At 32.5% G+C, this 18,397-nt stretch overlaps 1 protein-coding gene across 9 annotated transcripts in view; it reads right to left on the reverse strand.

Annotated features, from left to right (window-relative positions):
* Window positions 1-17,674, reverse strand: part of LOC134716275 (nucleolysin TIAR-like) — a 91,842-nt gene extending 74,168 nt beyond the window's left edge. For 6 of the 9 annotated variants that reach the window (XR_010106858.1, XR_010106857.1, XM_063579165.1 and 3 more), the window contains exons 1-4: window positions 17,486-17,674; window positions 17,261-17,357; window positions 7,027-7,062; window positions 5,062-5,157 (exon numbers count right to left, since the gene is read on the reverse strand). Coding sequence is in view for 7 of the 9 variants with exons in the window: in XM_063579165.1 (XP_063435235.1) it covers window positions 5,062-5,157; window positions 7,027-7,062; window positions 17,261-17,357; window positions 17,486-17,517 (261 nt within the window). In the remaining 2 variants the exon portion in view is untranslated. Of the gene's footprint in view, window positions 1-5,061; window positions 5,158-5,591; window positions 5,611-7,026; window positions 7,063-10,191; window positions 10,311-17,260; window positions 17,358-17,485 lie in introns of those variants that run through there. The other 3 variants (XM_063579162.1, XM_063579163.1, XM_063579171.1) reach the window with 3 other exon arrangements.
* Window positions 17,675-18,397: the final 723 nt, after the last annotated feature.

Here is an 18,397-nt window from a genome sequence, read left to right on the forward strand (position 1 = left end):
TAAATAAAAAAAAAAATGCTCCTAATTATTCTTGTATCTTGCAGATTTCTGCACTTTTCAAAAGAAAACAAGAAATACGTAATGAGAAATGTCATATTCAGTCTTCAAACAGATGTGTTTGAGGACTATCGCAGTCATTACAGAACTTCAAGAACAGCCTTACAATAAATTATCATTCAAACCGTGTCTTCAAAAAATTACCACTTAACATGAAAACTAAAGACATTTTCTAAAATCCAACTCTTATTCTCAATGTTTCCTTAATCCCTATAGTCTACTTTTTGATATCTCTTTTCAAGTCATGCCATAATTTACAGTTAGGAATCAAGTCAATAAATATCCAACTATTCACACATTAAAAGTCCCACTGGTTCACCATCTATATAGATCAATATTAAGTCTGTAGAGGTCTTCAAAGGTAAATCATATATACATAAACTATGATTCTTATAATTCCAACTTGATGCCTGCCACAAATGACAAAAGATGGAGTTTTACATAAGAGAGACTATTTTCACAAATTGAAACACCAAAGGAAATAGATTGATAATCTCCCCTTTAACATGTGGGATCAGGATTATATCCCTTTCAAGCTTTACATCCTAAGGAGGTGTTCTACAACTATTTAAAGTTTCATCGCTATACATCTAACTATTTATGAGGAGATGTGCTTACAAGGCACATGGACATACACAGACAGATGGACTTGGCATTTACTATATACTCCCCAAACACTTAGTTTGTAGGAGCATAACAATTCAAAGAGAAAACTAAGTCTGTCCATTGCTTACAACATTTTTTAGTTCAGCAACCAAAGGCAACCACTACGTGATTCTGGCTTGGGACAAGCACACAAGAAGTGGTAGGGTCAAAAATGTTTGTTAAGTATCCCCTCACCTTCCCGCCTTTTTTCTTCCCTAGAACAGTGCTGTAATATTAGGACTGTCATCAAGGTTTTTTTCTGGTTATTGCAGCTTAGCATTTATTAATGCCAATAATGGAAAATTTGATTGTCAAAAATGAACATAAGAAGCATTTTCTTCTAGAAATATAAAAATCCTAAAATAGAAACTAGATCTAAACACCCACCCAAATTATATGCCATAAAACTTTTCCAGAAAAGTAAGACCAATAAAATAAATGATCAGTTACCAATATCTTTTTAAAACAATAAGCTTAAACTTCAACAAACATCAATTATACTAAGCCATGCTAGTAAAATGTGTAACCTCAGTTCTAGTGTAATCAACAGAAGTCAGTATATATGCACTTATATGTATAACAATGTAGGATTGAGTTCTGTGTGAAGCAGATTTCTGTTGGAATTTTTACCTAATGCAGACCAACAAAGTTCATTTCACATTAAAAATAAGTATACAAGCAACACAACTGTGTGGCCATTAAAGTTAATTTAACAATCATGCTGAGTTGATAGGAATATAATATAGCATGAAAGGTTAGCTATGGAAAAAAATGGAATTTTAATACAACATGCCAACTTAATCAATATATAACTCTAAGCTTTTTACTGCATCAAACAATGGCCGTCTCTGACACAAAGACATGAAAATCCCATCTGTTTCTTTGCCTGAATCACAGGAGAAACTTGTCATTGGTCTTGTTTAATTATGAGGGATTACCAACATCCAAGCTTCCGCCCTAATAAACAATCGTTGTAGAAAGAACTTATATGCAGGCTTTATACTGGATTCTTAACAAGTAATTTCATTTTCTTGTGAAAAAAGTGTTAGTGACAAAACATGCTGTAACTTTACATAACCTTTAAGGATAACTGTGAATTACTTGTTTCTTCTTTCAATTTAACCATATCAGACATGGCAATACATGGAAAACTTGATACAGAAATATGTTTACAGAAAAATGTCTTGGAAGTTTATGAATACCATGCTTGCTAACCATAAGCTGGATGCATGAAAACTAGGTATTAGCTTGGGTAGAGACAATAACTGCCAATGTTAAAAAATTTAGAAAAAAATCAAACATTTGTTTCCATTACAAATTTTATTTGTTACATTTTTTAGTTGTTACTTTATCATATGGTACAAAAATCATTCAAAACAATCAATTTGTGTTGGCCCCAGATTACTTTTAAAATGTATACATCATTGAAAAAATTCCAAATTATCTCCCTTTGGTGAAAAAAATGTCATTTTTTGGCTTTAAAATTGAAATATCTTTTTCAACTCATCGGTGACCTATATTTTTTAATATAATTTCTATATAAGCTGTACTTAAACTAAATCATTGTAAAATTTAAGCAATTTCTGTAATAAATTTCTTTTTTTATTTCGATATAAACTTTATTTTTCCTATTACTTCAACAGAAAATATTTTTTTTACAAAAATGTATGCTTCTTTCGAAAGCAGATTGTGAGCGCAAATGAACGGTGACCCCACTTTTTTATTTCATTTTTCTATTAACTATAAGAAAAAGTTCATTTGTAGAAAAATATAGAGAAATCCTATATAAATGATTTAGACCCGCGAACCCCCTTAAATGTATTGTAAATAACATTCAGGTATTTCATTCAAATACATGTTAAAAGATATGCATACAGGTCTTTCCCATAAGTATCACTTGTATAGGGAGTCAGGGACTATGTTTAGAAATCCAGCACATGTAACCCCAGTAGGTCAGTTGAAAGTTCATAGCTCACCACATGTAACCTCCTTGGTACATGTTTAGGTATCCAGCACAACACTTTTAATCCCACTAGTGTTTAAAAGAGCACATTGAACCCCATCAAAGGAAGCATGTAATTTTACCCCACCATAGGAAGCATGTAGTTTTACCCCACCATAGGAAGCATGTAGTTTTACCCCACCATAGGAAGCATGTAGTTTTACCCCACCATAGGAAGCATGTAGTTTTACCCCACCATAGGAAGCATGTAGTTTTACCCCACCATAGGAAGCATGTAGTTTTACCCCACCATAGGAAGAATGTATTTATGTTGCTAACTCAAGAGTATGATAATGTTAGCATATATAACAATAAGATGTGGTACCATTGCCAATTAAACAACTCTCCACCAGAGACCAAATGACACAGAAGTGTGTACTAATTGAAAAGGTAATAGGTACATTAGCTGTAATGTGCCTCAATAAAAATGATGTCTTTGTTTGCTTTCTCTTTCCATTCAAAAGGAAGATTGATGTGTTTAATCTATTTTTCTAAAGTTAAGACAGCTCAGGGCAATTTATTGTACTTAAATTATTAATTCTACAATCTACAGTCTTGTTGAACTTTCTAGCATTTGATGGCATATAAAACATGACTTATGAACAAAGCTGTCAGCTGAAATATCTACAGGGAATTGTATTGGACTTTTTGTGTGCACCTATAAAATTGTCTTTCCTTGTCTTTTGTTAAGCTAGTCATATTAGTTCATTGAGATAATGAAGTAAAATTAAACATAAATAAGAAGAATAGAGATGGCACCTTTTGAGGCTTATGAAATTATTGTGCAGAGTATGAAAATATATAGGGAAAATCTCAAGGGACAATACTTTTTGACATGTACAGTACTTAAATTCATCCTCTTTTAAAAATAATTTTATCGTCAATATAATTCAACTTCTTTAAGCTTAAAAAAAGGCTTTCAAGTAGCATTTAAACCTTCATGACACAAGGCACACAAGGGCAGTAAGTAAGTAAGTCACGACACAAGCTAAATGTGCATAACAAGAGTTTGTCTCACCCATAATCAGGCTTTACCAATGAATTTATAAACACATAATACGCTTACTTTGTAAATATCAGTTGTGCTCTATTTTATTCTAAATATGTGCAAGTCATTTAAGATATGAATTTATGTATAGTTTTCTATTTTGTTGAATATTCTGTCATATTAAGGTTGAATAACCCATGAAAAGGGTTTATTTAAAGTTCAATGATCAACATATGATTTTACAAATATCAGTTAGATAATTTACAGATAGATTGAAGTTTATTATATTTTAGGGCCAGTTCAGAATGCAAGTAAAAATACATGTACCATGTTTCTCCTAAACCAAAAATAAACAAACCACTAAGGGTATACAATTATTGCTATCTATGAAAATGTATAACAAAATCTCTAAATATGTAAAAATAGGGTGAGAATGTTTTTCCAACATGCAATAATACAATATAAATAGTGTGATTCTATTGCTTGAGGTATTAAGATCCACACATTACCCATCAATAGTTAATGATAAAACCCTAAGACTTCTATTACTGTTGATGCATTTAACTTTGATAAATTCCCTGCTTCCTCATTAGGCCTCCAAACCTTGAAACCGTGGGCCATCGTCAAACTTTAAGTCAGTTGGAAACTAGTGAAATATTTAATATTTTATTCAAAGATATGATTCATTGCAGGTTGTCTATGACAATTCTTATTTTGTGGACTCAAAAGTATTGCATAACTTGTATGTCATTTCAATATTACTATATCATGCTTGGCAAAGTCAACGACTATCCTTGCATAATATATATAGTTCCCTACAGGTGTCAGCAATCTTAATTAGCCTTTCTAGTCTTCCATGAAGCATGATTTTGCTGGCATATAAGTTTAAAGTATGATTACCATACTCAGAATTTAACCAATTAAAATGCTGGATTTTGTGATTCCAGCATTAGTTTTTATTTAAACTATACTTATTCAGATAAATTAATTTTAAACGATTAAAATGAAGCATTAGTTTTGTATTCCAAGACAATTAATTTAATGAAATTGTTGCCAAATATCTCATGAATAAAATGTGAACATGTATATTCAACCCTGCACAAATTTTCCTTTTTTAATGTATTTAATATATTTTTTTATAAACATTAAAAGTAATTGGTCAGAATCGTCAACTTCAGACTATTTTATTATTCATATATAATACAGTTACTTACCTGCCTCTGTAAACTGACTCCCAAAACTTACCTTTCTCGTCTGTTCTTTCTTCTCTCCATAGCTCACTATTTCAATAGTAGAATGTGAAACAACAAGAGCCAATCTCATGACAATGTAATAACACTAAATGACAAAAGTACACATTGTGACTTACCCTTCCCATGCACATTCTTTTATTCATGGCAGATAGGGCAGCGGCCGCATCTTTATGTTCATAGAATTCAACAAAGCAGTAAGGGTCTGCACCAGGCTGAAAAAACACAAATTTACTCAAATCTCAAATAAAATATTCAATGTTTAAGCTTTTTTTTACTGATCTTGCATTTTTGTAGACTTGACCATAAAAAGTCCAAATGGTTTAGCTAATTTATAGTACAGCTCCCAAGTCAATTTGAAATGTTTTTGTTTCTTAAGGAAACCAAAAAAGACTCCAAAAAGATTTAAGATGGACATTATATATACAAATAGAAGAAAAGCAGAGAATTTAAGCCATAAACATGTGCAAATTTAACAAATTTGTCAGAAGTGTGAATTTTGCATATTTTCATCAGAATGCTATGCATGTATATTCCCTAAAAATCATGTTGACAACTGTTATAATTGTTTGCCTGTTTATTAACAGCAAACTATAAGTGTACAAATCAGAAATGGACTATATAATGTATAAAAACAAAAAGTCCATACCCACGACTTGTCATCAGACCTGATACTTGTGATGTCTGGCTTTGGACTTCTTCAGCCAACCTTAAAGACAAGTTTTCAAAATGTTTGCAGTCAAATGTTAAAAATTCAAAAAATAAAAGAAAATTGTCTTACCTGGTGATGCCTGCTTTATTTTTAATTGAATTTTTGTAGATATCCCTCTTCTCAACTCTCTGTTGATCAAATCTCTTTATCAGAGCTAACACTTTCTCATTTTAAAAATTTCTTCAGACTGATATTTTTTCAAGGCAATGCATTACAACAGATTTAAAAATGTCAGATAACTACCAATTTTGAAATAAAACAAATCAAACTAACAAATAAGAGCTGTACATTAATTTATATAAAACAATAACATTTCAGTGGTAGGTCAGAGGAGATCCTTATTTCATGACAAAACTTACCTTTATTTTCAGATTTGAATGGGTAACTGTCAATCTTAGAATTAGAAAGGAAAGTAACATTTGTGATACATTTAGTGGTCTGCAGGCTGTTCTGCTGATTTTCTCAGGAGACTAAGAACTGTTTAAATAGGGCTTATGGATACAATATACTTACTGTTAATAGTTCTTACTGATGTAAATATAAATACTCCATGAGCTACCACTGAGCTACTAACTTCTAAATGCAAAATCAGTAATTCAACAATATATATTAGATCAGTAAAACCCTGTTCAATCAGAAGAACAGAGCTTTTTTCTTCTTCTACTTGTAGAGAGACATATATCATTTATTTTTGGTATTTTTTTCTCCATTAACTTACAAAGAGCCATAACTCTTGTTTGATAAGATTACTATTTTTAATAGGCTGAACCATGTAATGTTTAAAGATCTCAGTTAATTCTCAAGTTCTATCTGAACAAAAGTCATTTCAAAACATTTTTGTCATATCTTTCAATTGGGTTTGTTCATCTTTTAGAATGTTCATGTCGAAAGTAAGTAAATTTCTTGACTTCTTTGTACGAACTTTGCCATGGAACCATTGATGCAATTTTGTAGAATATTTGCTAGATGCTTCATGCTTGATCAGGGTACAATATCTAAAAGAATTATCTCAATTGCTAATTGTCATCCTGTTAAGATCAACATCTCATATTTTCATTTGTATAAGTATGTTGAGTGCCAATTTTAGCAGACCTTGGATAACAGACTTTGTGGAAGCAGAACTCCCCCTAATCCTAGCAAAACACCAAACTTCACCTGTTTAACAAGTGAGATTTTTACACCATCTATAATGAGCATGAAATTTATAGCTGTATTTACATTTAATTTTAATTCCGTCAACAATTACTGGTTATCCAAGCTACATGTACGCTGCTTCTTTAATTAATCTAATTTGAACTTGTTTGTATTTAACTGAGAATCTATAAACATTATACAGTGGTTATGTGATATAAGATAATGAAATAGGACCTACTTCTGCAGCTGGATCCCCTCTGGCATTGGTCATAGTCTGGAATAAAATCAACAGTACAATTGCCAGTGGTTATGGTATTAAACTAGTATGGTGTTAGTACAAGTATATGCACGATTCAATATTCAAAAGTAAATTAGATTTATTGATGAGCAAGTTTAAATATCTGAATAAATTGATGAAGTATTTTGGAAAAAATACAAGATGCAGAATGCACTTGTTTTATATATTACGGTATATAATTTTGTGTGCTCAAGTTTTATAAAAACTTGATTATGGACTTCCTGAAAATTTGAAATTTCAAAATGTTTCTTGGCCAGCAATTAGTCTAGGAATTCAAAATGCAGAATTGCAACATAAAAGTAGTTAAAAACTGAAAAAGGCTAAATAAACCAATGAACTAATTATATGTCAATAACTATTTACATTTTTACTTGAAAATTCCGATAATTTCTAACCCAATTTATTTAAACCTGTGAAAACAGTGCTGAACAGTTCAGACCTTTATTTTGTCCCAATGTGCCAGTACAGTACAGTTTAGAGTCTGTCAAGTAGGAGTCAAGGTTTTTTCAAATATGTTTTTAAATATGTAAAGTTTAGTATTGAACATTCAGTTTAAACCATTTAGGTAAAATGAAAACTTTTCTTTTAGTAAGTTAAAATTCAGTAAAGTACAAAACTGGTCTATTCAGTCACTCTTCGAGGAATGTCGTCACGACGTGTCCTCAAAGGGTTTAGGTTTTAGAAAATTGCCTGATCTTGTGTATATATGTATATCTAAGAAACAATAAGAGTATATACATTGTAGCTTTTCCTAATAGTTGAATATGTTTACGGTAATCACAATGAAAATGAATTCAAAATGCATTAACAGGTAAATACAAAGATTTAATTTCATTTGGCCTATGATAGTCCTTTTATAACTGGTAACATCCTGGTGAACAAGTGTTTATTGATTTTATAAAAATGACAATACTTAAACATAAAATACATGTACATACATAAAACACATATTCCTGCAACAACAACATAAGTATGATCAAAATGAATATCACGAAAATGAGAATGGTAATGGGTATTTCTATGTATTTACTGTCGTTGGAACCACATTTGACTTTCAAGTGCAATATGCATGATATGCTTTCAATATAATATATATTGTTTCAGGTGTTCAAATTTCAATAAAGAAAATTAGAATCCCTAAATGTTGGCCTTTTATTTCATTCTTCCTTTAGGTCCTAGTATCATCAAAAAGAACCAATTTACTAAAAGAACAAAATCTTTTTCTTTCTTCAAAAATCATCATATTTTCAAATGGATTTTACTATGACATTTGTATACATATAATACTAGTACAGTTAAGATGTCTATCATCCTACATGTGTGTCTTAAAATACTTTGTGTTAGAAGCTGTGTCCACGGCTTTACCATCCGTTTATTATTTATAAATTATAATAGTCAACATGCCTTTATTCAACAACAACGGAATACTTCAGTTATACAACTTACACAATTAGCTTGAAACATGGCTAGCAAAACTCAACAAATATCAACTTTTCAGACTATATATTTCCATTCAAGCTGAGTCAACATATGTAATATGTAACATTGGTGGATGTAATATAGGGTTATTGCATGAATATTGGGGAATATTGTCCCGAGTAGAATTTTATATTGCACATGTTGCACGAGCTTGCGATTTTATCGTTCATGAGGTCATTAATTTTGAAGATTTATTGCACTAGTGCAATATTATAATTTATTGCACGCTAACTTTTGGTTACTTTCTGTGGGAAATATTATATTGCTATACAATAATATGTTTTCAAACTCCTTGACAATTGAACCTGTGTGTGGTCAAAATACCATATGGTTAATTGACCCTGGTACTTTATATAAAAACACTATATGTATATATGTGGAAATGACTTTAAAATATCATGTGTCTGAAACAAAGTCTCCAGAGGTCACGAAAAGTGTCAGTCCTCAGGATTTCACCACCAAAATTTTGCATAGGACTGACACGATTTTAGTATTTTCAATAGATTAATAGTGAGGACCAGCAGTTTTCCTTCAAGAACCACCAGGGGAAAGGAACGCTCAAATCCAAAATTTCAAAAGCTAAGACAGTGAAACAAATCTATAAAGTGAAGATCCAGCTAACCTTTAGAGACCACAAAGGAAGGATAACTCAAGCTATAAGGTCAACTTTGCCTGATGGAGTTAGAATCATAGTTTCTTAATCATTTCTAAAATTGTCTACAGAGAATTTAAACATGTTAAAGTTGTGTTACGAAATATGTCAGTACAGAAGCACTGGCTACTAAATAAGCTGATGGCCCTGAAGGAACACATGGGGACTACTAGTCCATCAGCGGAGGTATGGACCCAGATGAAAATTAGTTAAAATGATGCTTCATAAAATTGATGCATCTTAATATTTAGTGCTATTGAGTTAATTCAGTGTTTTTTGGATTGAGACAATATTAACCTGTTCCACACATGTTAGTCACATGGCTATTTTTATACAAATAATGGTCAGAAATCCAGGAAGTATTTCCATAATAACCTTTTTTAATGTTTTTATCAGGAAATGCTATCTTTAATGAATCATGTGTCCCTTATGTAGGTCAACAAAGCTTTCAAATCAATGCTTCAATGACACAGGCTGGTAAAAGTTTGAAATCAGATACATTTTTTTGTCATCAAAGACCTTCAGTGTGATATCAAAGTAGGTACCAAATATCTGCTGGAACCCATTGAACTTGTCTTAAATAAGTCAATGACTATAGTCTTTAATCCTCCAATACATCATGGATCAGTATAAATATACATGAGTTTCTATAATATCACAGTGACCACCATCTTTCTGAAAATATTCTATAGAAATATCAAAATATTAGGCTGTATGAAGATTACATGTCATTCTGGACTTCAACATTCACAAGAGTTGCCAATATGATCCCATCAAGGAGAAAACGAAATTCCCTCAATGTAATTCTTCAAAAGGAGTGAACTTTTTATGGTCAAATCAGGTAATACTAGTACACAAATCAATATTTCAAAATGAGCATACTACAATTTAAATGGAAGTTTTTAAAAATTACTTTCATAAAAAAAATGTTGAAACAAAGTCAAACTACCAGAAACAATTGAAAAAGTTCCTACCACACAGTAAAGATCCTGTCCCCCATAGGCTAATGACAGCTGTGGCTGGGGATTGTAAACAGGGGCGAGTAAAACCAGATTATCCATTTCTACAGGTCTACACGACAACACAACTGCCAAGGACACTGACTCATAACAAACGATTACTGGTGGACTTTTACTAAAAGCAATTTGTTAACAGGATAATTGGTGACATTTTAGTAATTCACGCTAGGGAACCTAACGTTTATTGCCCACAATAAATATCCTGTTATTAAATGTACATTATCAATTTTTTCATGTTTTATTCTGTTAGATTTGAACATTGCTGGTTACATCTAAACATCACATGACTGCAGTAGACAACATATCTCTCTCTACGAATGTCACATTTGTCATATCAAATCAACCGAACTGATCAATATTAAATGCCAACATTTTAAAACTTATACATACTTTTATAGGACAAAATTTAGATTTGAATTTCAATTAAAGTATAAGTACTCCATAAAATATTAATATCCAATTTAGTTTTCCAAAATTCATATTTATTTGATAAAATTTGTTCAGATGGGTGATATTGGACAAGACTTAGCATATCATGCATATATAATGGAAGAACATAAAGTATATCTTTTATATAAGTTTACAAAGAATTAATGTAAATATCAAACTGATTCAAACAAGTCTATTCAATTCTAGTAACCCTTCAATAAGTAAACCTTTTTCATACATTTACTAGGCATACATATATGATAAAGGGAAGTAACTTTCATTTTCATCTTTTGTAACTTGTAAAACTGCAAAAAGGGAAAAGACATAATTATTTCCAGAAAAGGTCTGTCAGGGGAAGACATGCTCCTAGATATGCATTAAATTGAAGTGTTATTTGAAATTGAACAAATGGTCATCTTTTTTAACCGTTAATTTCTTCCTCGCTTGAAATTTCCACTTGTGGGGAAAGAGGTGGATTAGTTCCCGTGCTGGCAACCGCAAGTCTGTCGAGGAACAGGCCTGGGTTAGAATTTTTTTACATGCGGGGGAAGAGTGCAGTGGGAAGCCGTGGATCAGTTCTCGAGCATGCAGTTAAGAAAATTAAGGTATTCCTTCATAAAACCATGTGAAATTAAACAATAGTTGGCAATCAAAATAGATCCACCTGCTGAGGTATAATTAAAGATCATTAAGTCCAATCAAAATTGCCAGGAGTACATGCTTATGTTCATTTAAACAAAATATTGTGAGTGTTTCTAAGAAACAGAACTATTTCATCATATGACATAGTGAACAAAACCAATAACAACTGAAAGTTATATCATTTATCAGAACTACATTAACATGGACTCTCATATGGTCCTCAAATGTATTTTTGTGGAGCTTATAAATCAGGCAGGGGCGTAGCTGCCGTTAGGCACTTTAGGCACGTGCCTACACATAATTTTTCACAAATATTTTTTTTTTATTAAACTGAAAAATGATAAACAATGTTTATATGTAGATGAACGCCAGTGAAGTTGTCAAAACTCTTTGATTATCGAATGTCATGTGCACACTAGTCTCTTGTTCTTAGTGTATGGAATATTGGAAAGACTGAATGAATGTTATGATTTTACCTTTAAACAGAATCTATAAACTAGAATTTTAGTTGCTTCAGATCATTTCACTTCTTTCAACAAAAACTTGAATGAACCTCAACTTAGACACATGAGACAGAGTGTTTTACTTTAATCAGTTGTTGTTAGTTTTCAACTAGCTTTCCACTTTGCCTTCACCCAACTTGCCAATGTTGGTTGTCCGTTTGGCTGTGCAGGATGTATAAATACGCAGTCACGTCAGGTCAGAATGGGGACATTAAATTTGATGCCTAGTTGTAGGCTCTTTGGGGAGTTCGTAGTTGGTCTACTGAAAGGCAAAATTTGTGCTCCTTGTCCAAGAATCCCTCATTTTCCAATGCATGGCATTTTCAAATTTCCAGACATTCGTACTAGACGACACCTTTTACATGACCTAGCTCGCTGTTGTATTTATTGTAAATTTGAGGTTTTTTTTGTCCAAATTCCTAAGCAGGTAGGGATTTTACAGTAGAGGATTTTAAAAAGTACGAATTTCTTGAATTTTGTTACTATATGTAATGCTAAAATTGAAAGAAAAAAATTGTTTTAGACTTGTTGCGAAAAAAAATAGATTGTTTTTCGCCACAGGCGAAAAAAATAATTTGTCCAGAAAAAAAAACATAGCCCCCCCCCCCGAAAATCAAATGGTTGCTGCCTTATACGTACATGTATATATATCAATCAGAACGGAATAGATATGAAAATACCAAGCAGGGTGTACTGCTTAATTAAAGGGATACGCTTATCTACGCTGGGCAGTGCATATTGTATTTTTTTTCCATATTTCCGATTGTACTGCGTTATCGACGCATTATTACTCATAATTCTTCGAACTTTTCATCATGCATGTATATGATAATTATCATGATTAAATAATCAGTAAATTTAATTCTTTTATACATAACATTAAGCAGCTAAAATGCTGAACACCATTTTCCGTCGGGGGCTTCGCCCCCCTGAACCCCCTGCCGATTGGTGCCTACAGTTGGCTGAATACCTAGCTACGCCCCTGTCAGGAGTTCTTTAAATCCAATCATTTGTTCCCTCAAGATAAATTACAAAATGTACATTTGAGATATTCACATGTTGTTCTCTTTCTCTCATCATCAGTTCTGATAGGTATTTGTCAAAATAAATATCAAAAGAGTGTAAAGGTTGTAAAGGGCATAACTCTAGAACTGTATAAGTGAAAGCATCAAAATTCAAATTTGATCAGTACATTTTGGTTATAACCATCTTTTGTGGATAGTTGTCTCATTGGCAATCATACCACATCTTCTTTTTTATATTGTGTATAAGTTTCATAAGGTTTAATTGAGGAGAACTGAAGTTAAAGAACCTAAACAAAAAATTTTGCAATTTTTCCATTTGTATTAAAAGGGCATAACTCTAGAACAGTAATAGTGACACCACCAAAATATGTATTTAGTGGTAATAAACATTGTGTACAAGTTTAATATCATTTAGTTGAGGCAAACTAAAGCTAGAGAACGGAGACCAACTTTGGGATGTACATACATATAGGTGGACAAGGGTAAAACTTATTGCCCCTCTGCTACAGCGAGGCATACTAATGTCTTTTTAAACCCAACAAGCAAAAATGAAAGCTGCTGAAAGAGGTTCTGGTCCCCTGTAAAAACATTAAATTGCACTTGTCAGGCTGTTACCACATTAACTATGTAAAACAAATAACATATTTTTTTTAACTTTCACTGTTTTACTTGTCAACATGTTTGACTTGAGTAAGGTCATGAATGTCTTTCCTGTTTTTTTTGTCCTACACTGAATTTGATTTGGAAGGTCTGTGTTAATTTTTTCACATTGAATTTGTTGAGACTGAGGCAATTAAACTAAAGCTTGTTTAATTATTGGCAATGGTGGTATGTTTGATTTCTACTGGTTAGTTGTCTTGCTTGGCTGATGTTTATTTTAATATAAATACCAGATTACCCCTCATCCCTTTTTGAAGTATTCCATATCAACCATATGCATAGATAACTTTTGTGTAATTCATTAAAGTAAATCATACATGTATGAATCGATATTTGAATTTAAATTAGCATCATGTACATGTAACATTGGCAGGTGCAGGTAAACTACATGTATCAAAATATTTATATATAAATAGTTTTTCCATTTAAATCTTTATTAAGTGTTGCTCAACTCAACTGGATATAGGTGTACATTATGTAATTTTAACAATGACTACTTTCTGACCAAATTTCCCCTATAATGACATTTTAACACATATCTTGTTTTGCTATAAAAAAATAAATATTTTCTTATGTTTTGCTTACAAAACACTGATGCCCCATCTGCACTCATTTTCAATGTTTAGTGGACCGTGAAAATTGGAGAAAATCTCTAATTTGTCATTATAATTAGAAAGATCACATCATAGGGAACATGTGTACTAAGTTTAAAGTTGATTGGACATCAACTTCATCATAAACTACCTCGACCAAAAACTTTAATCTGAAGCGGGACAAACAAATGCCCATTTAGCATTAACATGTGTTCATTAAAGGGCATTGTCTTGCTAGTCAGTTTTTCCCTTCTTTTTTTTTTTAAAGTTTTTATCTTTGTCAATATAATAGAATTTAATGTATAAAAAAGAATATGTGGTATGATGGCCAATGAGACAACTGTCCACAAGAGACCAAAATGACACAGACATTAACAACTATACAAATGTAGGTCATCATACGGCCTTCAACAATGAGCAAAGCCCATACCGCATAGTCAGCTATAAAAGGCCCCGATAAGACAATGTAAAACCATTCAAACAAGAAAACTAACTTCCTTATTTACATAAAAAAAGTAATGTGACTGTCATGCAAGTGAGAGGTTAAGGTACCTTTAAAACCGGTTTGATCAATCATTTTCTGCATCAAGTCAGGAATATGACAGCCAGGCAGTTGTTTTCCATTAGTTTGATGTGTTAGAGTGTTCAATGTGTTTAAGCTTTTGTATTGCCTTTTGATTACGGACATTCTGATTTGAAATTTTCATTGGAGTTCTGTACATATATAGTATATATTTGTTACATATTTTACATTCTTTAAGCAAAATTGAAAACAAATTACTTAAATTGTCATTTAAAAAAGGACAACAGGTACCCTGTAGTTAAGTTTACATTCTGGAGAGTTTTGCAATAGTCAGGTTTTTCTATCTATATTGGTCTTCAAAATAGTAGAGAAAACTTGCATTTTATCCCTTTGTTCTGTTTAGACTTGCTTGCCATGTTGGATGGGGACCATCACACATTAAATATGTTAAATATGGGAAGAACAATTGTGGCCAAATTTGGAACCAATAGACCACTTTTGAGTTCATCCATCACCGGAAAAAACTCGTCAATTATACGCGCCTTTATGACGTCATTTACCAGATAGAGGGGGTCGCCTGTATCCCTGCACTATTAATGTTCATCCAGCGTCTTAGTGATCGTCATTGTGCAGGATAAACTAGAAATAATTGTTGTTTTGTAGGTCCTTAATGACAATTTCCTAATGACAGCAGTGCTGATTGTCAATTTTGAGAATTCAATTTGCCAAATAATTTGTACAATATATAATTATAGTTTTTCAACCACTCGCTCAACATTGGAACGGAAGTGACGACGCCCCTAAACGCACAAATGACGTTCACTAAAACCAGAGTTTTTGAGGGAAATGCATCGAACTCGAAAGTTGTCTATTTCCCCAATAGTTTCACAGAAAGACGAGAAGAGATGAGAATCGGGCCATATGAGCTAAAATATGAATTTCGGTATTTTCTGTATCAATTGTAGGTCTGGTATTTGTTTTCTCTAGTCTTCATGTTCTTATAACCTTTTCTTTTAAATCCAAAATATGGAATACACTTACAATCTTAAAAGTCTTTCATTTTTTTTCCCAAAAAAAAAGAAATTACATTTCAATCTGGGTTTTTTATTTTTTAATCCATATTTTACTCTTTTTTACGATTTTTGAAGGATGAAAAGGGATGTGTATCATGCACAACCGTACATGTGTACTAAACATTGATAAATATGGTATTCCAAGATTGGTACATGGTGTCTATAGCATTTTGTTAAGGGTTCATGTCTGATTGACATATCAAGCCATTTCAAACTGTTTTTTTTTGTTTGGCCAGTTGTGGTCCACAGTCCTACAATTAGTCATTTCTGGAATCATGTATTTCACCGGACAAGATCGTCAATTTCCCACGTCTCTATAACGTCATTTAACAGATAGAAGGCGCGCCTGTATCCCTGCTCTATTAAAAGGTTCCAGCACTTTCATAATCTCCATTCTGTAGCATAGAAATAATTAATGTTCGGTAAGTTCATAATCCTGCTTGCCATATGACTGAGCGAGGGTGACAATCCTTTTAGATTTTAATTTCTTAAATTTTATGTGCAGTAAATGATAAAACTTTTTCATCCTTTTGCTCAACATGTGTTGGAAATTTCTATGCATACATTTTTGTCACATGGTGATTGAAGTCAAATACTAGATTCGTATGAAACCAATATCCTCGAAGTGGCCTATGAATATGAGGGTGAGGGAGGGTTGACCATGAGCACTCACAGACATGTTTAACCCAGCAACATTGTTCATGTGTGTGTCCCAAATCAGTAGTTGTTGATTGTTGTCTGGCATACCTGTCAAGCATAAATCATGCCATTTGTTTTCTTGTAGAATTTTCAAATGTTGTCATGTGGGGCCTGTGATATCTGTCTATACAGTTAGGGTTAAGTTCACTGCTGAATGCCATAGGCATACAGTGACCTATAGTTGTTCACATCTTGGGCATCTATGTCATTTGGACTGTTGGATCTATACATACAAATGTAGTTGTCTATATACCACATATCCTTCTCTCTGAATTCAATCATAATGGTGGGTATCCATAGACCTATTTACACTTGTATGCAAATTTGTCCGCCATTACGTAAAATCACACAGGTTCCCGTAAACTTTGACATCATAATTTAGAATATTTGACGTCACAATTTTAAAGTGATTGTTGCTTGACGTCAAAAGGTGATTTGGAGTAGATCTAAGGTCATTCGGAGGCAAGATTTAGCTAAATACCAAAAGTGTAAATACGTTTATTGGGACCAGACATGCATGGATACATGTACATATGAATCCAGACAGTCATGTCTCATGACAGTGGTTTCTCAAAATTTTGAACTTCTATTCTGACATTCCTACAGACACATTGGAGCTGAAAAAACTGACCAACATTTAAAGTAGGAAATATAATCTGAACTTCCTTTTAATAAGCTTCCTGGTTTAAGGATGAACAAAGGTTGCATTTGTTGCCCTTTAGTTTTAGTCAAATGTGGTTCCAACATGTAAAAACAAACATGACAACACCAATGTTGCAGTTCAAACACAGAAACACTTCTATTACGATATATATAAAAACAGCCGTGAAAGATAAAGAAAGTAAATCGAGAGGAATTACAAGTTATATTTACATACCTCGTATATAATTTTGCAACTTTTGCATGGTCCAATTTGTCCAAACAAGGCCAGAATTAGACTCTCTGTAACCGATGGATCCAGATTTCCGACATACCTATGAAATAAATGAATTGCAACAACTTACAATGAGACGGGGTGAATGTGAAAGTAATAACATCACGACATGTGAAACAACAAAACGAAACAGATTTGTGGATAATTAAACAGTAAAATTATACTTACAGTGTCTTTGGGTTTGATTCGTCCATGTCCATGATGATAGAAACTGATTCTTCTCAGATAAAACAAGAACAATCGATATAAAACGATGAATTCCGGCGATAAATTTCAAATAAAGCACCTATTAATTTCTAGAATGGCGACAAACACGTACAGGAAGTTCGTTGTCTTACACTGCATTGTGGGAAGACATGTCCAAAAACCGAGTTCTCTGTTTTGATGTTATAACTGCACTTTGTTTTCATATTTGATAAATAATTCATATTCATAGTTAATGTTTTCATTTTCACTCAACAAGAACTGTTAAAAAAATATAGATACAGACATTTATTTATAGATATGATATGTTCGTGAATGAGTTAACTATTGTATTACGCGTCAGTTAATGAGCTTTCCACTGTACTGCTAAGCAGTGTAAATCAGGAGTAGAAAAGCTGTTGGATCTGTATAACTCCAGTGGCGGATCCAGAAATTTTCATAAGTGGGGGCCCACTAACTGACCTAAGAGGGGGCCCGCTCCGGTCACGGTTCAGTGATTCTCTATATAAGCAACCAAATTTTTTCCCAAAAAAAGGCCCCCCCCTCTAAATCCGCCTCTGAACTCTGAGATTAGAATTGTGCCATGCACTGTTTTCTGTATAATTTGTAGGAGTCAGTTTTTAAAGAAAGTATGTAACATTGCGATACGTTAGTTTTATTTATCATATATTCAGAAGGGTTTTTTTAATAACTGCATTCTCGCTAAAGCAATAGTCAATTGCTTCAATATCAATTGCTCCAAAAATCAACTCTATACATTAATCTTGTAACGTTGGACATGTTCAGGACAAGGTCGCTGAAATTGCTATATCGACATGAAGACGAACCCCTTCAGGTGAACTACATGCCGGTATTCTGACGGTACATCATTCTAAA

Source organism: Mytilus trossulus, chromosome 4, assembly GCF_036588685.1.
Source record: "Mytilus trossulus isolate FHL-02 chromosome 4, PNRI_Mtr1.1.1.hap1, whole genome shotgun sequence".
NCBI lineage: Eukaryota > Metazoa > Mollusca > Bivalvia > Mytilida > Mytilidae > Mytilus > Mytilus trossulus.